Source organism: Tachysurus fulvidraco, chromosome 6 (assembly GCF_022655615.1).
Source record: "Tachysurus fulvidraco isolate hzauxx_2018 chromosome 6, HZAU_PFXX_2.0, whole genome shotgun sequence".
NCBI classification, from domain to species: Eukaryota; Metazoa; Chordata; class Actinopteri; order Siluriformes; family Bagridae; genus Tachysurus; species Tachysurus fulvidraco.
Window position 1 is genome coordinate 11,623,220 of NC_062523.1, and position 24,104 is coordinate 11,647,323.

A 24,104-nucleotide genomic window follows, 5' to 3' on the forward strand; every position below is an offset into this window, starting at 1 on the left:
GTCCCTCTATGACAGATGTAATAACATTAAGCTGTTTATTCTTGGAGATAACAGAAACAGGGGAGTGTTCACGAGGACGCGCATGAGCGAGGATGCGCGTCTGATATGCTTACATTTTTTCTCGTTACATCAAACCTGACGTCTGTTTATCCAGACAACAATCCGTGACACAGTAGTGCTCATAAAGACGTTGGCCGTTTCCGTCATTTCCGTCCTCCTTATGGAGCAACTGGTGGAAAATTAAGCGCTGTTTCAAGCTTTAGGCTTTCAGCACCACGGACAGCGCTCACGTTACAGCCTGCTCTTCCTTCCAGGCTGATCCTCTCACTGCTCTGAGCATAACACCTGATCACTGTAGTATGAGGACAACCATGAGTTCAGGAACCCTTTTTATCCTCCTCTATGCATACTGTAATCTGGCTGCCAAATTTATGCCAGTGTTTCACTGTGGTTTATTTGAATTTACTCACAGAATCTATATTTTCTGTAATCTGATTTTTCTCTTTAACAGATAATTTGTGTGACTTTAATTTGTGTGAAAACCTGTAATTTTTCTTTACATATAATAAATCTTTACGGTGTATGGCTGCTTTTTTATTTTCAGATTATTATGCTAATAAATCAACTGTAGAAATATATTCTGAACAAAACATGACACATTCCATGTTGCCCATCAGGTAAAATATCTATACCTGTTTCTCTCTCTCTTTCTTTCTTCTTGTTTTTTTTTTTTGCTGTGCTTCCTGTGCAGCAATGACTCATTGAATGTGTGGAGAACAATTGCACACTCTTTCTCCTGTCTACACCATCACAGGTCCACCGATCTTTGCAGATCAGTAATTCAGACTGAAATCCTTTTGTACTCCACAAGTTGCACTTAAGATGCTTTATTTTATTTCTATTTATTGAGAGATGAGTATGACAGAAACAGCCATCAAACTGCAAAAATTACATTTAATGTGAGTGGGAAGCTGTCACTGCCATATTCAGAAATGCGATAACATCGCCTCTCTCCCTCTTCCTTTCCTTTTTTCTCTCTCACCCTTTCTCAATTTCCTCCTGAATCACTCATTTGGTTGCACAACTCAGATCACCACCTGTTAGCAAGTGGGGGGAAGTGAGATTGACAAGCCCCATCTCATCCCATTTATATTTGCCATGATTAATTCAAATGGGATCTGTGCACTGGGCCTGGTGAAAAATTACTGTCACATCTGTCCATTCTCTTTGCTGGAGAAGAGCTGATGTACCATTAGCATTAACACTTTAATACTGAACAAACCTATTTTCTACAGGTAATGTACTCATTTTAACAACTGACAATTCATACAAACACAAAAATATACAGAAAATTGGATTAGAATTGAATACACAATATTTTGACCAAATCTTTGTTTTTCCAGTGGCTGCTTTTTTATTTTGCTTTGCCAATCAGGCCACTTCAGGGTTTACTCCTACCCTGTGGTATAACTGCAGCTTCTTATCAGTGTTTGTCAAGCTCCATGAACTTGTCCTGAGCACTGTTAACCACTTCAGGATATTCCCACACTCACACACATAGAGACAGAAGAATGGTCAGGAGCTGACCGGCTGCTGAGCAGTCACTGTGTTTGATCAGCTGTGTCCTGTACAGCCATTAAAGCCCTGGCCCTGCAAGCATCCACAGAGATCCAGGTCATCAGCTGCTTTTCTGGAGCATTGTGTGTCTAAATGCTGATCTTTATTAGAGTGTAATGTCTCACTCTTGTTGCTGAGAGGCCATGGCTGCAGATTGACTGTGAGGCAGACAGAGTCAGAGACATAGAAAGACAGGCAGAGACAGATTTCACCAGTGGCTGTTTACTGCTCACTGATGCAGAGCTGAATGTGGGAGTAGGCGAGAGGTCAGCACAAATCAGAGTCCAGCTATACACCAACTGCACACATATATACATAAAATACCACAGTGAAATTCTTTCTTTTAATATTGAAATAAACATAAGGTTCTAGAATGTAAATTGTTACTAAGTAAATGTTCAATATCTGGAATATTGTACTATTTCTAGGTCATTTGAATATACGCAAATGTGTGATATTGTGCATCATAAATGCTTTGTATACAAGTTCAGAATTTTCCCCATGACTAAACTCTTCTGTGAGTTCAGATGACACACAGACGGGATTGATCTAAAATGTATTTTTTAAGGTTTTGCACAAACCTGTGGAGTCTGTGCTACCTCAAGTGCACACTATTATAAAAGCAAAGAGGCGACAAGCCAAATACTCATCAAGATTGTACTTTTAACAAGCAAACTTTGCCAATAGTATATTTTGTAATGATAATATAAAACAGAAGTTTTTTCAATAGTGCGCTCAGTCTTTTGGAGACCATCGTATATGTGAATTGCATCGCAAACAGTTTACCTCATTATTAAATGCATAAACAGTGAAATATATCTGAATACTATTATGAAGGATCTGTACCGTATATGTATTATACAGGGCAACAAACATATATGTCTGCTTCACTTTCACACTCAGAAATGTGAGTCCTAAGTTCAATTCCTCAATGTTTATACTAGTAATTAAAAGAAACCTTTGGTTTTAATTTTTAACAAAATGTTCAGAATGTTCAACTATGGAGACACGTAATAGACCGTTAGTTACAGAAGTGAGAAATATAAGTATAGATCTTCTGATGAGGAATGCACTGAAATACAGTAGGGTTATTATTATTATTATTATTATTATTATTATTATTATTATTATTATTATTATTATTATTATCTCTTGCCAACATTTTTAATATTCTCTCTCTCTCTCTCTCTCTCTCTCTCTCTCTCTCTCTCTCTCTCTCTCTCTCTCTCTCTCTCTCTCTCTCACACACACACACACACACACACACACACACACACACACACACACACACACACACACACACACACACCCTTCACCACTCTTAGGCTGTCTGTTTGAGAAGAGGCTGTGCTCCCGCGAGCAGTTCTGCTCTGATGGTGAGTATATCAGAAAAAACTTCCTGTTGCTTGAACACAGTACTCCATCTGCTATAAGCTATATCCAGTTTCTTCATACATACATGCTCATATACTCACACATGCCCACAAAAACACATGGATACACACGGCTGAATAATAAGTTTCATTGTCAAACACATCATCAGAGTTTTGCACTGCAGATTCTCTGTGTCTGGAGTGTGTGTGTTTGTCTGAATCTTTTTGCACATTTTAAATGAATGGATGTGATATATGATCCTGTAGTGATGATGTAAAGAGGAAGGTTGGTGGTTTTGGTAGCCGCTGGTTTGTTCTTTAGACAATTGGATGAAGAGATAAAGAATAATGATATAATAATGGTACAGTAAATAAATTAGATCACCATATGTTTCTATGAGATCATGGTTATTGTTAGTTCTATAATAATATTAACATAACATGGAAATGAATAACATAAAGCAAAGCAGTGCTGTACATCACAATCTACTGTATATTATGACCTGCAAATGTGCCAACTATTATGATACTTTTATTGCAATTGTTTTACCATATCACGCATTATTCATCCTCATTTTTAGATATTTCCCTGACTCCTAACAGTTACATTTCACTGCAGCAAGTGAATCATAGGCCAACCTCTGCCTTTTCCCCACTCCTCTTTTTCTGTTTGTCTCTGTTTCTCCCTCTGTCTTTTCCTCTGTCTCATCTTTTTTCTCCAATCCTTCCCAAGCCCCTCCTCCCCCTCCCCCCACTGCCCTTCATCTCCATGGCAACCCTGACATCATCAAGCCCATTGCAACTAGGTGCACGCCTCCACAATCACTGATGAGTCACTACCCTTTGCTTACGCACAGGCTCTCCTTTTCTGCTCTCAGAGAAAATACACACACTCTCACTCTCACATACACAAGAAAAACTACTGCAGTTGTGCAACTGTATTTAAAACTTGTTCTTGAAACTACAGCGAGTGTACTTTGAGGATCAGTGGGTTGGAAATAGGGTTTTTGAAACATGATAAGAACTGCGAGTACAGCTACATCATGTCCTGTATGTAGGTGTTACATTCACTCTGAACAGCAAATCCACACACACATACACACACACATGCACATGCACAAACACACACACCTGTTCAGGAAGCAGAAAAAATCTAAATGTAATTGACTTAAACAGGTTCTGCTAAAACTATGCGATGTGGGGATATATGTGATTAAAAATTACGTTTTTTAGGGTAACCCCCCACACACACACACACACACATATACACATATCTTTTTATATGTTGTGTATGGCAACTTTAATAAGCTGCGTACAGTTAACTCTATCCTAAACCTCTGATTATAAAAGGAAATATTTTTTTTACATTTAGCTTTTCAATCGTATTTAACTGGATTTGGCAAAATGTGCTCAAAGGTTAAAAATCAATCACCATTATGAAGCGACTGAGTTACACACACCTGTTCTTTAAGAAGAAAAATCAGTGTGTATGTGACATCAGAAAAAAAAATTATGCTAAAATTATGCTAGGTGGGGGATCACACAGAAATTATTTTGTTTTTAACACACACATATACACACACACATACATACACACAAACACACACACAAACACACACACAAACACACACACACACACACACACACACACACACACACACACACACACACACACACACACACACACACACACACACACACACACACACAGGCAATTTTTTTTTATTTATTTTAGTAATTCAAGCTTTTTAATTGAAAAAAGATTCTTAAGGAGATTTAGCAAAATGTGCCCAAAGGTTAAAAACATTACCCCACCATATCAAGGAGACTAAGTCTCTCTCTCTCTCTCTCTCTCTCTCTCTCTCTCTCTCTCTCTCTCTCTCTCTCTCTCTCTCTCTCTCTCTCTCTCTCTCTCTCTCTCTCTCCCTCTCTCTCTCTCCCTCTCTCTCTCTCTCTCTCCCTCTCTCTCATACCCTCTCTCTCTCTTTCTCTCTCTCTCACAGACACATACTGTACACAGACACATACACAGTCAAACACACACACACACACACACACACACACACACACACACACACACACACACACACACACACACACACACACACACGCACACACACAGAAGCGAAGCAGGTGCTCTAGACATGCTCACATTACATATGCACAGAAGAACCAGTATTGAACACACACACACACACACACACACACACACACACACACACACACACACACACACACACACACACACACACACACACACACACAAACACACACACACACAGTCACACCCTGAGCAGATGAGTGGCAAAACCCAAAGAAGCATGTGCAGTTTTATTGGGGCTTTCTGTTCTCTCTTTATCTTTTTCATAGCCCATTTTTTCCCCCAAGTTTTACTCTTTGTTTTTTTAGCTTACACTGCTGGCATGGCTTTGACAGGAAACCCTCACAACTCTGTGTATTTTTCTAAGTTCAGTGCTTTCCATTAGACATCTAATAGCTATGTAAGCTGAAATCTCTAATATTGTACTCTAAAAAAAAACCCTCTAAATACCATAGCATTTTATGACATTTAAGAAAAACAGTGGGTAGCATGTTGTTGTTGTTGTTGTTATAGTGAACATAGGGATGCTTAAATTAAATATGATAAATAACATTTAAGACATTTTTAGCAGTTTAAGCTTGGTGTAGTTATAAAAAATTTAAATGTATTATTACTGAGAAAATATTGTAAATATCTTCATCAGTGCACTTAGCCAGCATTTTAGTCAGCAGCGAGATAGTTAATCCACAAAATTAAACAAACATTTATATTTAGGCATTTTTGTCTGTAGTGTTGATGCCTCATCAATTAAACAGCTGGCTTCTGTCTGATAATAGTTTATATTCCCGTATCTGCTCGTAAGTGATCTCCCACCTATATAGGGCTTCTCTCTTGCTACCCTTCACCTTATAAATAGCAGTGAGTCATGTCAGCTTGGACAGAGAAACAGGGCTGAGTTCAGACTGTGAGCTCGTCCGCTCTGCCAGGGTTTTTTATACACGTTTTAGTCAGGGATGAGTCGGGGGGGGGGGGGGGGGAAACCATAAACATATGTATGCATAAATTCTATGGATTATGTTTTTTTTTATTTTATTATGGGTTTTATTTATGCTTCAAGGAACAAGATTATTTAGATTTTTCTTCATTTACGTCATGAGCTCGTCTGTTATTAGAGAAATCTTCAGTGGTTGTTTTTTCCCCTAGACTAATCTCTGACTACAGCAGCTGTAGCATATGTGTGCTTAGCAAGAACTAAGTGTTTAAATTATAAAACATTGGCAAATATTTTACATATTAATCACCTTTTACCTCCCATGTGGATGTAAAAATGTCATGGGTTACTATGTTTCATGGCAAAACCAGCAGAAATATTGGAAGAAAAAAAAAATTATTCATGGAATTACTAAAATGAGTTTTGAAATTATTTTCACTGTATAGAATTGTGTCATATTTTAAAATTAATGCTAATTGCATATTGCATATGCTACCGAATCTCTGGACACAGTTTCAACTGTATAATGCCTGGCGTTTTGTTTGCTTATTTCTTTAGTTCATTGATGTAGAACAGCTATCTTATGATGTAGAAAGTCTATCTTTAAAGATAAATCATTTCCACACTTATGTGTACATTTATGTGTGTATGTACAGTAGGTATGTTGTGTGTTAATCTTTTATGCATGTTGTGTGTTACAGACAAGTTGTTTGGTCAGTGTCAGAAATCCAGGCAGGAAGAAGTTCGATATCAAGTGTCTGTTCCTGTACTGCAGAGGCTGCAGGAAGTGCTCAAACAGCTGATGATGCAAGGTGTGCACATCCACAGTGGACTTGCATATTATTCCTCATAACCCACACAAAGAGTCCTTTCACACTCGAATATGTTTTAAAGTGTCGATTCACCCCTACGCAAAAGTGACTCATAATTTTTATATATTCAAAATTCCCATGGAGCCAAACATGAGTCAGAATATTTGCTCCTAATTTGCTATTAGTCTTAGAAGTTTAATTGTAATCGATTATAAAAATCTAACATGATCTCTCTTTTTTGAAAAACAAAAACAAAAAAACAGTCTCACTATTGTCTGACACATTCCCTGTTGTGTTTTGTGCATGTGGGTGAGGACAGGATTCTCCTGGCAGGATGATATCACCCAGCACATCATAACGAAGGAGCTGAGTCGTATTCCTCATGCTCGAGCCCAGAACTCTCAGCCAGCGCAGTGAGTCATTAACACGTTTTGCATTCTTTAAATATTTTTTGTACTGATAGCCCAAACTGTTAGCTAAACTTCTACACTCCTTTGAATTTGATTGGATTGTGGATATTTCATAGTGTTGTCAACAAAGGTATAAATGCCAGACTTACAAACTCACAAACATAAAACTTTGCTAATGTCTTTACCTGTAATAAAAACACTGCAACGAATCCAGTCCAATTTAAACCTCCGCAACTGACTAATATGGATAAATGAATGAACAGACTGTGTCCTGTGAGGTATGACTTTATTCATGCAGTCTTGGTCCCAGCCCAGTCCCAATGCACACCTCTAGCCTAGCTTCTTAACCTGTAGACACTTCTGGGGAAAAAATCTAGTTCTCTTCATATTAATGTCTGTTGGTATTAGAATATCAGTTCTAATATTAATTGTCTAACAGTTTAGAATGCATTGTATGTTTATTGTGTATAATATATTTATATTGAGTTGATCGGTCAACACTTTTTTTATTTTGGAGTGTAACTGTCTGTTTATATGTTTCCTGTTCAGTTCTACACAGGCTGCCCCTAAAAAGACCTATCTGAACTCTAAGTCTCAACCCAGCGTTGCCCAGAACTATTTGGATTATATGATTTTAGATCCTCGTCAGTCCTCCTCACTACGCATGCAAGCCTTACCATTAGAACCCTACACATATTTACAGGTAAAGCTACTGAAGTGTGGTGTGTGTGTGTGTGTGTGTGTGTGTGTGTGTGTGTGTGTGTGTGTGTGTGTGTGTGTGTGTGTGTGTGTGTGTGTTTAAGGTATAGAGAAAATGTGTGCATAAATCCTATGATTGAGGTCCATTTGGAAAGTGGAAATATTATTATTTACTTCCATAAAATACCTTTTCTTCTCACATTAGGCTCAAATCCTGATTGAAGCACATAAGGCTAACCGTCTGTTTTTGTTCTCTCACAGGATGACATGTCACACTCTCTTCACCCTCATGCTGGTGCAGGCTACCAGCGTCCCTCTTCTCGCTCTGGCTCACAGCAGCACCAGCGAGACAGAGACAGGCAGCTTTTAGAGGAAGCCCTGTCATTCTACCTATCTTCTGCACAGCCTTCTTTCCACCATCAGGGGGCAGCAGACCTCCCTGCTGCCCCTTATTATGAGGACTTGGACTTCCCACTGGATTATGGGGAGGACTACACCCTGCCGGAGCGACCCAGCTCACGCCAGCGGACCAACAAAAAGGTTCTGCAGGACTACAGCCCTCTGCCAGGGCTGAACGGTGAGTGCTGATCTGTAGGCGTGTGCTCTTGATAGGGCGATAATGTTGCTGCGGCTGTCTTTTGTCTCCTAATTTCAATATATGTATTTTTCCATGGATTTCTATCACAGGTGGAATGCAGAGAATAGATTTTAAAAAAACGGTCTTGATTTGGGGGAGTTTGGAAGCCACAGATGATAAAATGTCTGTGAAAAATTTTTGATCGCAGCTAGAATTTAGTTCTGTGTGTGTTTGTGTGTGTGTGTGTGTGTGTGTTTGTGTGTGTGTGTGTGTGTGTGTGTGTGTGTGTGTGTGTGTGTGTGTGTGTGTGTGTGTGTGTGTGTGTGTGTGCATTGTAGATGATACAGTAGTGCAGCTGTCCACACCATTGGAGAGATATGGGATAGATCCACGAGAGCTCAGCCCTCAACAGTTAAAAACATTTGCCTTCCTGCTTCAGCTCCTTCAGGCGGAGGACCCCGAGAACACAGGTACACAGCTAAACATACACAGGTTAACACCCCAACACAGTAATAATGTATTTCATTTTCCAATGTGTCCAATTTTAAAAACTGTCTGAAAGAGTATCGAGATGATGAACGTGGTTGTGTGATCAGATTCGTTCTTATTTTCTCAGATAAACATCCAGGAACGGTTACAGTGAAAGAAGTATGTTCTTAAATATTTCATTACACTACTATACAAACATAATCGGCAAATAATTTACCAGAATTGTGATTATTATTAAATGCTGATTTAAAAAAAAAAAAAAGAATCAGAGCTTTCTTTCTTTCTTTCTTTCTTTCTTTCTTTCTTTCTTTCTTTCTTTCTTTCTTTCTTTCTTTCTTTCTTTCTTTCTTTCTTTCTTTCTTCCTTTTGTTAGTTAGTCATTTTGTGAGTTGAAATCTTGTTTTGTGCTTTTATTTTACTTTAGGGGACAATTAATAATTGCCCTTATGCGTACTGTGTGCTTCCATAGCAACAAGTGGATATAAAATAATAAGATTATGACTAATATCTGTAAAAGGCTGAAGCAGATTAAACTTAATTACAACGGTATTAAGTTGGTCTCTGATGCCTCTGTTTTTCTCTTTTGTAATGTTTTTTTTTTTCATTTGATTATTATTCAATATTTATGGAATAATAATAAAATACCAAAATAAATATTTCTATAATATTTTTATATTTATATACAAGTATATAAATGATTTCAAGTATTATAATACAAGTATTATAAATTCAGCAGTAATTTTTGATTTGTTCATTGTTCATCATTCTAAGAAATAAAAAATGCCCTGATGTGTTTTATCATTTCAGACGATTGTAGAGGGCAGTGACAGGGTGTTACAGAAAGGTGCCAAACCTGTGTCTCCTGTAGTGACTCAGCCCACCACCCCGGGGCTCCAGCTAGCCTCTACATCATCACCTTCTGCACCGGCTCCCGTCACTGTGGCTCAGGGGTCTGGAGCGACCACACATGGGTCAGTGAAGGAAGCAGAGCTGCAAAAGGAAAAAACCCACACAAGCCTGAAACCAGGAGCTAAGGATGGCATACATGTCAGAGAGGAGTATGGCTACATAGTCACAAATCAGAGGTACTTCATTATTCGGACTCAGTTTCCCTCCTGTTAGAGATCTTTATGAATTTCACAGCCTGTTTTAATTTTGGATAAAATTAGGATAGTAAAAGCATAAAAAATAAACCCATGAAGTAAAATATTTAAGTTTTTTAAGTTTTTGTTTTGTGCTTGTGTGATCCTCAGTCCTCTGAGTCTGTATGATGGTGTAAAGCTATTAGAAACGCTGGCAGAAAGGATTCATCTCACAACAAGCAGCTTTATCAATATCAGGTACAATGAGTATGAATGTAATTATATGTGTGTGTGTGTGTGTGTGTGTGTGTGTGTGTGTGTGTGTGTGTGTGTGTGTGTGTGTGTGAGAGAGAGAGAGAGACAGAGAGAGAGAGAGAGAGAGAGAGAGAGAGAGAGAGAGAGAGAGAGAGAGAGAGAGAGAGAGAGAGACAGTGTGTGAACACATGAGACACAAAAGAAGAACACTGAAAATGACAAGGGAAGACAAAGTGTAGTACATTTAGTGTAATCTCAGCTGTACAGAACATATCCATCAGCGCCAGTGTTTCTGCCCATGTGTGTGTGTAGCGTGGTGGGGCCTGCACTCACATTCAGGATCAGACAGAACTCTCTGAACCTCAGCGCAGAAGACGTGGCCAATAAAGCCGGTGAGTGACGAGTTCTCTCTCTCTCTCTCTCTCTCTCTCTCTCTCTCTCTCTCTCTCTCTCTCTCTCTCTCTCTCTCTCTCTCTCTCTCAGCTCACCTCTCATTTTGGTTTCATTCTATAAGCAATGTAACACACCTGACAGAAAAAGAGTACAAGCAACATCACACACTCCATCAAGAGCTTTAGATGTATATTCATCGTGTTTCTGGAAAAATGTGTTGTTCTGCTTAAATGTTTCAAATTGTATTTCAGTTAATAAATGTCAAAATGTGACAGTTCTGGTGACATTTTATATTTATTAAAATTAAAAGACATTATGACTTATATGAGTATTATACATATACATCAGTGATATTTTTTGAATATAAAAACTATAGGATAAAAATAATATATATATATATATATATGCACACATATCAGTGATAACAGAGTGCACATTTTATTTGTGCCTGTTCCATAGTGGCTGAGAAGAATTTCTTGGAGGGAGAGACAGGACTAAAGATCATTCAGACGGGGGTGGGAGAGGTTGGTGCATTTACTTCTCTTTTTTCTTTTAATTCTCAGTTTATTTCTCTTTTGAGATGAGGCACTCAATCCTACTCCCTTTTAATGACATGTGTATGGATTGAGCATTGTGCTAAGACTTTTGCATGATGGACCTCTCACTTTTGCTACATGTTTCTTGCTTGGTCATTCTTGAGTCATTACCCTCACTAGAATTAGAACTCATTAACATTTTTCAGCCTATATACAATTTCATACAATTTCATTTTAAGATTACAAGTAATCTTAAAATGATATCTTTAAAAGTAGTATAATTTACTTTTAAAGATATAGTTCATTCATATTTCTCTGGTCCATTGCCCTGGTCTCTACTGTACCCTTCTCCCGCCTAAAAATACTTTTTTTCCCCCTGCTGCTCCTCAGTTCTCTCTCTCACTCTCTTTTTCTTTCCCTGCTATTCTCCACTCTACTATTCTTTTCGGCCCTTCTCTTTTTGTTACCTCGGCCGCTGACCCCTCCTCTCAGCCTCCCCCTCGCTCTCCTTCAGTCTCCCCCCACTCTTTCTCTCGTGGCCTTTGTGCTCGGCCGTGCATATTCAAGCGTTTGTCCCTCTCCATCGCTTTCACTCTCCTTTCATTGTGTACAGCTGTTGTAGACCCTTGAATGCAGTCGAAGGTCTTTTGTTGCATCCGGCTGCTCATATTTTTAATTATTCGACATTGTTCATTCGGGAGCTATGACACTCACTCTGCTTTGAGATGTGTAATGTATGAATGATGTGTGTATGACTCTATGTGTGTATGTGAGTGTGTGTGTGTGTTTGTGTGTGAGGGGGGTCCTTCTTTTGTGTCCTATCTTTCGTTTTTTTCTCTTGTCCTCTTTCTCTCTGCTTCGGTAATGAGACCTGGTTGCACCTGCTTCTTTTTTGTCTCTCCATTATTAGGGCCAAATCCTTTTCTGCACCTCCCCACCATCACCATCACCCTCTCTCTCTCTCTCTCTCTCTCTCTCTCTCTCTCTCTCTCTCTCTCTCTCTCTCTCTCTCTCTCTCTAACTCTCTTTCAATCCTTTTCTCTCTCTGACTCCCTGCTTCATTACTGAATTGAATTAATCTACATGGTGTGTTTTTCTGCTGAGCTGTACCCCCTGCAAACCTTACTGAGATTATCTAGCAATCTTGTTAATTGTGCTGTCTTCTAAGCACAACTTGCAGTACACAGTAATTCACTCATATACACACTCGCACACTAAACATTTTGAATAGGAGTGCATAGACTTTCTGCTTGCTTAAAAATCCACAGGATGTGCAACATTTCATTTCTACTCAAGGCCTATGTGTGATATATTTGCTGTATATAAAATGGTTTCAATTGTAGGAGGCTGCACTGTGTTCTCTGCTTCGTTTTATCTGTCATTGGCTAAAGTTTAGAGTTGTTACAGATGTTTAGTTCAGAGTTTCTTTGCTAAATTCTCTTTTTCTTCCATCAACCTGAAACCATGAGACTCTCTATATACTCCAGTGGTTTTAACCCCCCATTGCTCACAGCATTATGCCCTCCCTTTTTTGGGCCTGTTCAATTGGAGGCATCAGTGTGTCGTCCCCCTCTGGCCCATCAGTAACACGTGGAGCAGTTGCCATGGTAACATCGTTTGATGCGACATAAGTGGTGGAGGTTGAATGGAGGTGGGAGGTTACGGGGCCTACAGCTTCATATGGGATGGACAAGGCTTAGGAAGGCATGTAGGATTCCCTCCTTTTTTTTTTCTTCCCACTGATTTCTCCTTTCTCTGCGATTTGTCCCTCTCGGTCCGTCATCCGCTCCATCATCTTTAAAGGTTATGCTCAGGGCCGGGGCTCTTTGTGTACAACTTCTCCACAGTGTGTACTTTGACTTCATGCTGGCTTATGAATCTAAGATCCAGTGGTGTGTTCAGGACGGAGGAGAAGCGCCTTCCCTCCTCACTTGTTTCTCAGTCTAGCTTTATTCTGGCTTATGGCAGAAAGCCTCTAACACACTCTGTCATGTGTGTGTTTTCACAACAAATATTTTCCTCCACCACTGAGGATTCAGGCTCAGGTAGGTCTCTTAATGGACTCATAATTAAATTTGGAATATAGTCATAGTAATATTTTCATAGTAATGATTCTTATAATTTTTTTTAAGCTTTGAGTTTATTGTTTTGCCACAAAGGAATATGTTGTCTAATCTACAAGTTCTTTTGAAAATTTAAGTTTGATGGAGTGTAGAAATGTTCTACATATCAATGCCTTTAGTTTCTTATATAATATGAAAAAAAGGTCGTCAGTGCGACTTAAATTCGTAATTATGAAATAATTATTCCCAATTGCTAAATATATCAAAGGAAAAGTCTGAATATTTGCATAATTAAATTCACCCAGTGTTCATTATTTTATTACATAAATAACAGAAATAGGAAATTCAGACTCTGATAGAGTTTTTTAAATCGTGTCTCTGTGGGAATGCTTTATTGTTTAAGTGTAATGTAAAGCTTAGACCTGGTCATGGATTTGAGTCATAAATTATTAAGAAACCCAAACAGTCCACCGCTCCCTTAATCTGATTTATACCACCAATTAGAGGTTGGACCACGCCTTAATGGACTGTTGATTAATGACATGTGTTTGTGTGTATTTTAGTGTGTTGTCTGTTTGTATAGTAATTAGGAACAGGATTTATCCTCAGATTTTATTATTTTTATTTGTACTCATCAAATTCCATGCTTAATTCCATTTATTTATTTGTAAATGTCTATATTGTTAAATAAATAAGAGAGAATAATTATCTAGTATAAAAATATATACTAGTATAAAAATGTATATACTTTTAATAAAAAATATTAACATAAACAAACATTTCCTGAGAATTTTAAATAGATTTTGTTAATACTTAATATATAATAAATATTAAATTAATTAAGCCATATAATATATTAATCGTATTAATCGTGTCTTTCCATAGGGTTTTCTATATGCTGTTATTTTAGTTATCTATTTCATATTTAATATTCAGCATAATGTGTAAGACACTGGCATGCTTTGTGTGTGTGCGTGTGTGTGTGTGTGTGTGTGTGTGTGTGTGTGTGTGTGTGTGTGTGTGTGTGTGTGTGTGTGTGTGTGTGTGTGTGTGTGTGTGTGTGTGTGTGTGTGTGTGTGTGTGTGTGTGTGTGTGTAAATCCATTTGAAATGAAACACTGGTGTTAAGCACTCATCCTCCATCTCGGACGGTGATGTCAGGTGGATTGGTTGCTGTAGTAACCAGACAGAGCCTGCCTGAGTGAGATGATGTAATGTGCTTGTAGCTGTTGCAGGTACACTGGAGTTAGTTTGGTTTTTTGAGTAACTTTCATTTAGAAATTAGCATATTGATTATCATATATTATTAATCATTATCTTGTCTTATCTCGCAGTTAGTGTTAGTTATGTGAGTTGAGACTTGTGCTGAGATTTCTATGCATTTGTAATGTGATTAATAACATGAGCAAGCTGGAGGGATAGTAAGAGAGAAAGAGAGAGAGAGAGAGAGAGAGAGAGAGAGAGAGAGAGAGAGAGAGAGAGAGAGAGAGAGAGAGAGAGAGAGAGAGAGATTTATAACATGATCAAATGAAAAAGTCAATATCATGGGGGCATGCTGAAAAGTTCCATGTTTAGGATACTATGTATTTTTCTCATTTTGAAAATAATAAACACTTCCCAAGGCAAGTGTATTTTAGATTTAGAATATATTGCCTTCAGCATATTTTTCCTGGTACGGAGAACACAGGTTTTTAACGAATCATGCCCTTACTGCTTATATTAGATAACTCACACAGCATCACTGAGGTTGTAAAGTTAAGTTTCACCAGATTCAATAATAAACCACTGAGTAATATTTGACTGCAGGCACACACTGTATTTCTGTACCACTATATCTATTGTGATGCAGATAGTGAAGCGATATGCAAAACGTAACCCCTACAATCACCCAAAAACATACACACCCACCCTCAAACACTCTCTCTCGCGCGCCGCGCGCGCGGCGCGGCGCGCGCGCGCGCGCGCGGCGAGAGAGAGAGAGAGAGAGAGAGAGAGAGAGAGAGAGAGAGAGACACCCACCCGCAAACACGCGCGCGCGCGCGCGCGCGCGCGGCGCCGCGCGAGAGAGAGAGCGGAGGAGAGAGAGAGGAGATGTAGAGAGAGAGATACAAACCACACTAAAACAATCTCTACTCTCTCTCTCTCCTATATCTATCTCTCTCTATATATATATATATATATAGATAGATATATATATATAATATATATATATATATATATATATATATATATACCCACCCTCAAAACACTCTCTCTCATCTCTCTCTCTCTCTCTCTATATATATATATATATATATATATATATATATATATATGCATATATTTGTGTGTGAGCGTACCCTTTCTGTGGTGGAGGTTAAAGGGTACTTTTAAGGTCAAAGGGCGTTAAGGGGGATGGTCAGGAGGTCCTGGGATACTGCTTAATATTCTTGCATCTCACGGAACAGATGTTATCTTGTCTTTACTTTAGTGCATCCATATTTTCACCCTTTTTAAATGAGTAAAATAAGGTGCTTGAGTAAATGACAGGTCAGCTTGCAGCTCTTGCAGAGACGCATTCTCATGTATCATGTTTAATCAGCCACTAAACACCCCTTTACCCTCTAGTATCTCCTGCTCTCTGTGACTGCGGTTTGACTCCTTTCACCCCTCCATACCGTTACTCTCTACTCTCACTCTTTCCCTCTCTCTGCCTCTTCATTTCTCTGCCTGGCCCTCTCAGACCCTGGGGGGCCTTTGTGCTCCTGTCCTGAACCAGCTCATTTTTCCTAGCTGGATTCTGAAAGCCTGTCACTCTTCCTTTCGAGGGCCTCTCTGGAGTAGCAGGTGAGGCACCCCACACCCCGTCCCCTCCTCCCTTCCCCCTTCTCCATTGTCCCTTAGTCCAGTCGTGCGCTGCCCACCCCCGCTAACCCCTTTTTCCACACCCCATATCCACTCTCCGGAACATTCTTCTGCTCTTTCAAGAGAAAGGGCCGATCTCAGGGAGGGATGAAGGGGGACATAGACCCGGGCTGAGAAACATGTGAGGTATGAGAGGAGAAAAAAGGGGGAGACTTGTGAAGAGGACTGAGAAAAGAAAAGGGGGTGAATCGGTTGGTGAATTTAGAGAAATGCTAGAAGGAGGAAAAGAGAGGGTGCCTCAGCGTTTCCGTGGTGAAGCAGAAGGATGTATTCACATTCGTCTCCCATTGCTAAATCAGTGTACTCCTAAACCCTGCTGTGTGACGTCCTGTGTTCGGATGGATGTGAGCAACGTGTCCTAAGAGATCGGTAAAACAGCTGCTTTACACCCATGTTCAGATTTAGTTTCAATTCAGTTTAATACACTAAGAGATAAGTGTGTGTTTAATCCATTACGCTCAGTGATAGAAAGACATGAATAAAAAATACCAACCTGATATTTTCCATCCAGTTTTATGCCAGTATGATGGTCTTCAGACTCAGCATCAGCCTAGGCATGTTTGTAACCATCGCACCAGCTGTTGAGATTTTAATGTTTTATTATAATTTCAAAATATATTTCAATGAGTTATTGCAAATTTAAATATGGAGTTAAATGTAAATGTACTGAGTTTATTTCATTTTTGTATGATTTTTAAAATTTCAGATCAGTTTCAGTATTTATATTGTCTTCCAGAACCTTGCTGGCAAAATAGGATTATACTTATATGATAGAGAATAGTTACATTTATGGGATACAATTCAATATATAAACCTAATAATGCTATTATAGTACTATAGATTTATTATAGAATAATATAATTTAAGCTGAACATATAAACATCTGGTAATTATTTAGAGAGTAAGCATTTGTACATTCTAAGATGCATTTTGTTTATTAGGAAATGGCTGTTGGTAATATCCACTCACATCTTCCCGCTCTTTTCCTGTCTCTCTCATACTTGCTTTATTTCTCTCTCTCTTTCTCTCTCTCTCTCTCTTTCTCCCTGATGGCCGTTGATTACTTTGAGCTTTCTCTTGTTGCCATGGCAGCACCGGGGCCTGTTCTCCCCTGCCGAGGCTCCAAAATGCCATGGCAACATCAACAGGCAGGTTTGGAGGCTCGGGGCCCAAACCGCTTTTCCCTCTCTTTCTCATTTTCTGCCTCTCTTCTCTTTCTCGTGAAGTAACAGAATCAGAGAACAGCAGAGTGACAGTTAGTGTAAATAAGTGAGTGTAAGAGATATTCAAAGGAGGGACTTCCTTAATTGTTTACTTGTTAATTAGAAAAAAAGGAGAGGGGGCAGATAATGCTCTTTAATCATTTAAGAGTTTGGGAGGCTTGGCACGTGGCTGTGTGTTTGTGTGTATGTGTGTGTGTGCGTTGCTTGAGTAATTAGTCGCTGATGATGGTGCCTGACATCCAGCTTGTTTACACAAACAAAGAGAGAGACAAAAGAGCCATAGTGCGCAAGTGTGGGGGAGATGCTGTGTTAAGTGTGCCAGAGAGACCACCCAAACACACCCTCTCTCATGCCCTCTCCTCTTCTGCACTGCTGTTCCAGACATGTTCCACTAGGCCTTTGACTTCCTGGCGTGTTGGTGAATAATCACTTCATTTCTAGTGGCAAAGTTGAGTGCAAACGGCTGTTGGAACAAATAGTTTTTTTTATTCCTTATGTTTCCTCTCAACTGCCACTTCATTGTTTAATTGTGCAGCACGATATGACACACACAGATGCAGCTCAGCAGATGAATTTGATGTTGAAACTAAAGTTGAATGTTTAACTGATTATTATTATATTATCAGTGTGCCTTTTTCTCATCCCCTTTCTCCCTCTCTCTCTCTCTCGTGCTTGCTTTCCAGAGAAGCGAGGGACGCGGGCTTCCCCAAGCTACACGGATCAACGATGGCTCGCGTGGTGTTATCCTTACGGTGGTGGCCATGGCATGTGTGTGTGTAGTAGTGTTGGTTGCTTTAGCCATTGCTTGTCTGCGTCATCATGCTCGTCAGCTGGACTCAGGGAAGCTGGGCCTTGGCCCAGAGGCTGGCACAGAGACCCATTTTGACTACCAGGTGGGATAGCCAATCATCAGTCAGAAATACTTCAGGCCTTATATTATTAAGAAATGATTCTGTGTATTAGAATACATACATACATACATACATACATACATACATACATACATACATACATACATACATACATACATACATAACTTTTTAAATTTTCTCTAGAGAAAATCCTATCAGTTTATTTTTCGATTATAAATCTTAAAGCACACGGTTCATTACTTATATAAATTAATCAGTAACTACAGTGAAACTAATAGAGAAGGTGTCTAAATAGGTATTAGATATAAAGCGGTTTGTGTGTGTATGTATGCGTGTGTGTGTGACAGGAGCTCTGTCGACAGCACATGGCAGCAAAGTCGTCATTTAGCCGTCCAGAGCCAGGTGGACGGAGGGGGACGGATACATCTCGAGTGAGCAGTGTGTCGTCTCAGTTCAGCGATGGGCCACAACACAGCCCCAGCTCTCACAGCAGCACACCTTCATGGAGTGAAGAGCCTGCCCAGTCCAACATGGACATCTCTACCGGACACATGATACTGGTAAAAAGAACTCCACTCATACAGTACACACACAGTTGTTGACAACTCATTATTATAGAACATCTCAAACCAATTTATTTTAGAAATGTATATAGACTGTAAAGTAATGTATTATAACGGAGTTTTAGAAAATTAGTGTTGCAATATATTTCATACTGCACAAATCAGTAATGATAAAATCAGTTATTTTAGCTGTCTTTACCTTATCCTTTTATATATAACCATATTTCCCAGCTGCTGCCCTCACAAAATAAGCATAAACAAATTGGTAATTAAGATGGATTATATGCTGTTTCCTCATTTCTCCAGGCATACATGGAGGACCACCTGAAGAATAAAGACCGTTTGCTAAAGGAGTGGGAGGCTCTGTGCTCATACCAAGCTGAACCCAGCTCTGTTTCTGTCGCCCAGAGTGAGAGCAACCTGGAGAAGAACCGCTATCCGGACTTTGTTCCCTGTAAAACAGACTTTACACTTCTGTTCTATTCTTTAACATCTCATGCTTGTAATTATATATAATTCAGAACTCAGTATGTTAAGGTCAGTGTTAATGTGTGTGTGTGTGTGTGTGTGTGTGTGTGTGTGTGTGTGTGTGTGTGTGTGTGTGTGTGTGTGTGTGTGTGTGTGTGTGTGTGTGTGTGTGTGTGTGTGTGTGTGTGTGTGTCACCAGATGACCATTCTCGGGTGAAGCTGAAGCCAGAGACGAACGCAGCTAGAGAGGACTACATCAATGCCAGCATTATAGTAAGAACTCAAGCTCAGAGTTCGCTCTTGAAAATGTTGCTGATGTGTGACAGAGTCAAAAGAAATAAACAGAAATTCTAAATGGGAAAAAAGCTACATTTTTTACACCCTAGTAGTTAATTTAATAGCCCTGTCAGAGACCATTACCCTTTTCCTTCACAGATAGACCATGACCCACGCATGCCTGCTTACATCGCAACTCAAGGCCCCCTGCCACACACCATTGCTGACTTCTGGCAGGTCAGTAACAGTTCAGTGGTTAACAATTAACTCTCATACTGTTCTGCTCAATAACCATTTACTCAATAAAAACAGATGGCCTGTTAGATCGCTTTTCTGCTGTGTGCAGTCTTTCTTTTGACAGCATTTGTGTGTGTGTGTGTGTGTGTGTGTAGATGGTATGGGAGAATGGCTGCACAGTGATCGTGATGATGACTGCTCTAGTAGAGGATGGAGAACAGCAGTGTGAACGTTACTGGCCTGATGAAGGATCATCTCTATATAACATCTATGAGGTGAAAATTCTAAAACCATGCTCCTGCATTTCTTTGAATAACTCAAGTAAACAAATAACACAAAACGAATAACACAGGGTACCCCACCTAACCTCTACCCACTGTATCTGTGATCTGTGATCGCTGTACAACTAACTTTGGCACATTACAGAAAGTCTATTTTCATAAAAGCTGAATTATAACGGATGTCTTATGGAAGACTGCTAAACAGTAATCAATAATTCAGGTTACACTTTTTATGTTTTGTTGCATATCTGTGTTTGCATGGCTACACTGTTGACGCATAAGCAAAAATTCTTGCCGCTGAAAAATTGTAAGGCACTTAATTTAAGTGTTGCAAAAAATATAGGAGTCTCTTGGGGCACGACACAGTTAGTAAGATAGAGATAGATGGTGATGTCTCACTGCTGCCTTATTTCCCAACAGGGATGAAGAGAATATAAGTAAATAAGTTAAAATGTGCCCCATGAATGTTTACTTTCTTCCCCAATAACTGCACTTAGACAAACATTATAATGTAAATAAGTTTGGGGTAAAAAGATACAGAGAGTATTCTTTCAGCTAAATTAATAATTATATAAATTTTGCTGTAAATTATACTAACTAGAGTAAATTATGCATTTAATGATTTCCACAAACCAGTGTTTAATAAAATTCTGGTTATGCTTCCCAGGCATCTTTTTATTTGAATATTATAAGCATCTATTATAAAAGTTAATTGTTAATTATTGATAGTTAGTTTTATTATGTTATTTAGTTACATTGAATATGTTTAATCTGTATTAACCTATTAAAAAAATTATACCTAAAAAAAACAATCAATAAGTTTACAGATGTAACTGTCAGCTTGTCACCTAATGTGTTCTGTCAATGGAAAATTCTATGAAAAATGATCTATGGTATATAAGAAAAATATAATCATTGGCAATTAAATAACATTCAAGAAATATATCTGCACTAATGTGGGGCTCTGGAATCTGAAATATTTTATAGGAAAAGTCCTACAAAAACATCTGCCACAATCTATTTGTGTAAAGGTAACAGGTGTAGTTAGACACTCTGACACATATTGTTCGAGTGATCATCATTTTAAGTTCAAAGTGTAATTAATTGTTGTATGTAATCATCTATCCTCCAGCAAAGATTATATACAGCACCTCTAGCTTTGCCTGGTTATTTGTATGGCAGCGACAGATGTTTTTTCTAGTTCTTATTGTACGACCCTGTGACTCAGGTGAACCTGGTGTCCGAGCACATCTGGTGTAAGGACTTCCTGGTGCGTAGTTTCTACCTGAAGAATGTACAGACACAGGAGACACGCACTCTGACCCAGTTCCACCTGCTCAGCTGGCCTGCAAATGGCATCCCCAGCTCCACACGACCCCTGCTGGACTTCCGGAGGTACTGCTGCAGCTCCACTGAACTGATAGACATGCATGTGCACACAAACACACCCAAAAACACAATTGCATCTTGTTATGGTGAACCTGTGAATGTCCTAAGTCAATCCTTGCTGTTTTCTCTCTTCTTCCTGATCTGGATCCTGTTTCAGTGTTGATGAAGCCCTGCAAAAGAATTTCCACTTATTGCCCATGTGCTTGGGGTTATTCCTGGTTTATGCACTTCTTTTCCATCTCTCTCTCTCTCTCTCTCTCTCTCTCTCTCTCTCTCTCTCTCTCTCTCTCTCTCTCTCTCTCTCTCTCTCTCTCTCTCTCTCTCTCTCTCTCTCTCTCTCTCTCTCTCTCTCTCTCTGGCTAATTGAGGTTGGTGGGCTCCTGACCGTTGCACACCTCCCAGTGTCATTTTTGTGGTTTGCAGCTAGTAGTCTCGGTCCAGTTGCATAGTCACAAAAATGATCATTGGTAGGTGTGAGTGCAGCAGGAACGAGGCTGAAAGGATGTTCCATCACCTCTCCCTCCTTTTCCTCCTCTTAATCTCTCCTCTAAACGTGGCAACTGTGACATCTGTGTTCTCCATCTCCTCTAGACAACACAATTTCATCCTACAGATAGCTCAGAATGAAATAGCATATAAAAATAGCATGTTTTTTATGTGATGAATGACTTTATGACCAATCCATTTTAATCCTGCTTTTCTGCCCCGTCGATTTTCTTTCAGGAAAGTGAATAAGTGCTACCGAGGCCGATCCTGCCCAATCATTGTGCACTGCAGGTAAACAAAAGCAATACCAGTCTGAGGCTCAAGGGGGCACACAAGATCCCACTTGTCTTATTGGCTTATGTTCAGTAATAGCACTACATACTACTAATAAACTGTAACAGCAGAGTACATTTATTTTTATATACTTGTTAATATAGATTTTTATATAGTCTTTTACTTAGACTCTCACTTTAGACTTTCACACAAGCACCTTTGGAGGTTCCCTATATATACCTAGAACCTTGTGATGTCATTCTCATCAGTATTGTTTATATTGCCTATTAAAAGGATGATTTAAGCTAGTTAGATTATATTATAATAAATTGTAGCATGATGGTTTATGCTGTCAGATCTAATATTGTTGAACAGAACATATAATAATATGGTTAAGCCCTGTGATTATAGTTATTTATTTATGTTGTGATCCCTTGCAGTGATGGGACTGGAAGAACTGGTACTTACATTCTCATTGACATGGTCCTGAACCGCATGGCGAAAGGTACGTAAGCAATAAGTATGTAGAACTCATATTTTAAACACTGAAATTGTACTTTTTGTACTGTAGGCTCACTTCGGTGTTACTGTCTGTAGGTGTTAAAGAGATTGATATTGCTGCAACACTAGAACACATTCGTGACCAGAGGCCCAGTATGGTGCGCACCAAGGTACATAATTATATATATATATATATATATATATATATATATATATATATATATATATATATATATATTTATATATATATATATATATACACACACACACACATATGTGTGTGTGTGTGTGTGTGTGTGTGTGTGTGTGTGTGTGTGTGTGCAGAGGTATAATATGTTTTTTTCCGTCTGTATAGGACCAGTTTCAGTTTGCCCTCACAGCTGTGGCAGAGGAAGTGAATGCCATACTGAAAGCCCTCCCACAGTGAGCTATTCTGTAGTGTGGTGCTCTGTTCATATGCATCCTGCCCTCTTTTCACACACTCGCACAAGTCATTACACAGGCTGAACCAAGCTTGAGATATTTTAGATTACATTTCTAAACATGGCCTTATTTATTTTCAAAGCAGGGAAGGCTACATGAAACATTCGCCACTGTGTATTCAGTATGATGGTCAGAGATTTATGTGTGCATCCGTCATAGTTAGGGAAAAGGTCAGATGGAACATTACATAAGCTTCAGGTACTGATACAAATGGACCTAATGTCAGCATGGCAAATCTGAGCGTATCTGTTTTACTTGCCAGTGGATGTTGCCGATAAATACAATATCACTCCGTTATCAGAATACATTTTGTGTCCTTTTCAGGCAAACATGGTGATTATATGTATGCACAGTACTAAAGCCTGAACACAGTAACACTCCTTTTGGAGTGTATTTTACTGCCTGGTTAGTGTTTCACAGTGCAACGTGTAATACTCATCACTCAGTGTACTCGCTTTTCCTTGTGTTCTTTATGACTTGTGGATACCTTCTGTCATGTGATTATTGTAAATAATTCATTAATAAGTCTATTTGTTTATTCCTGCAGCAAATATGTGGAAAAATTCTATAAAAACAGAAATATATGATTATAATTTTTACATTGTTCTGAATTAAATGTGGTGTGGTGCAGCAGCATGGTGTGAGGTATTTATGTTGTCCCATCTTTCTTTTGTCTGGCTTTTAGCTAAGAATGTTAAAGTAATTTAGACCACAACGCTGCTGAATTCTCATAGCTGATTGGTTTGAAGGTCTTCATTATGTAAAACAGCTAAGTCACTAATTCTAATATCATTTGTCATAACAACACATT

The 24,104-nt window shown here is 38.9% G+C and overlaps 1 protein-coding gene across 1 annotated transcript in view; it reads left to right on the top strand.

The window, feature by feature from the left end:
- The window catches only part of ptprna (protein tyrosine phosphatase receptor type Na), a 24,458-nt gene extending 532 nt beyond the window's left edge, over positions 1 to 23,926 (top strand). The window contains exons 2-23 of the mRNA XM_027164344.2: positions 2,943 to 2,993; positions 6,724 to 6,834; positions 7,154 to 7,247; positions 7,794 to 7,947; positions 8,205 to 8,520; positions 8,859 to 8,990; positions 9,137 to 9,168; positions 9,817 to 10,094; positions 10,263 to 10,349; positions 10,659 to 10,738; positions 11,199 to 11,263; positions 18,148 to 18,357; positions 18,684 to 18,896; positions 19,206 to 19,353; positions 19,567 to 19,640; positions 19,803 to 19,880; positions 20,036 to 20,155; positions 21,390 to 21,556; positions 22,274 to 22,327; positions 22,750 to 22,814; positions 22,907 to 22,980; positions 23,166 to 23,926. Of these exons, the coding sequence (XP_027020145.1) occupies positions 2,943 to 2,993; positions 6,724 to 6,834; positions 7,154 to 7,247; positions 7,794 to 7,947; positions 8,205 to 8,520; positions 8,859 to 8,990; positions 9,137 to 9,168; positions 9,817 to 10,094; positions 10,263 to 10,349; positions 10,659 to 10,738; positions 11,199 to 11,263; positions 18,148 to 18,357; positions 18,684 to 18,896; positions 19,206 to 19,353; positions 19,567 to 19,640; positions 19,803 to 19,880; positions 20,036 to 20,155; positions 21,390 to 21,556; positions 22,274 to 22,327; positions 22,750 to 22,814; positions 22,907 to 22,980; positions 23,166 to 23,237 (2,675 nt within the window). The 3' untranslated portion in view covers positions 23,238 to 23,926. The remainder of the gene's footprint in view (positions 1 to 2,942; positions 2,994 to 6,723; positions 6,835 to 7,153; positions 7,248 to 7,793; positions 7,948 to 8,204; positions 8,521 to 8,858; positions 8,991 to 9,136; positions 9,169 to 9,816; positions 10,095 to 10,262; positions 10,350 to 10,658; positions 10,739 to 11,198; positions 11,264 to 18,147; positions 18,358 to 18,683; positions 18,897 to 19,205; positions 19,354 to 19,566; positions 19,641 to 19,802; positions 19,881 to 20,035; positions 20,156 to 21,389; positions 21,557 to 22,273; positions 22,328 to 22,749; positions 22,815 to 22,906; positions 22,981 to 23,165) is intronic.
- The last annotated feature ends 178 nt before the right edge of the window (positions 23,927 to 24,104 follow it).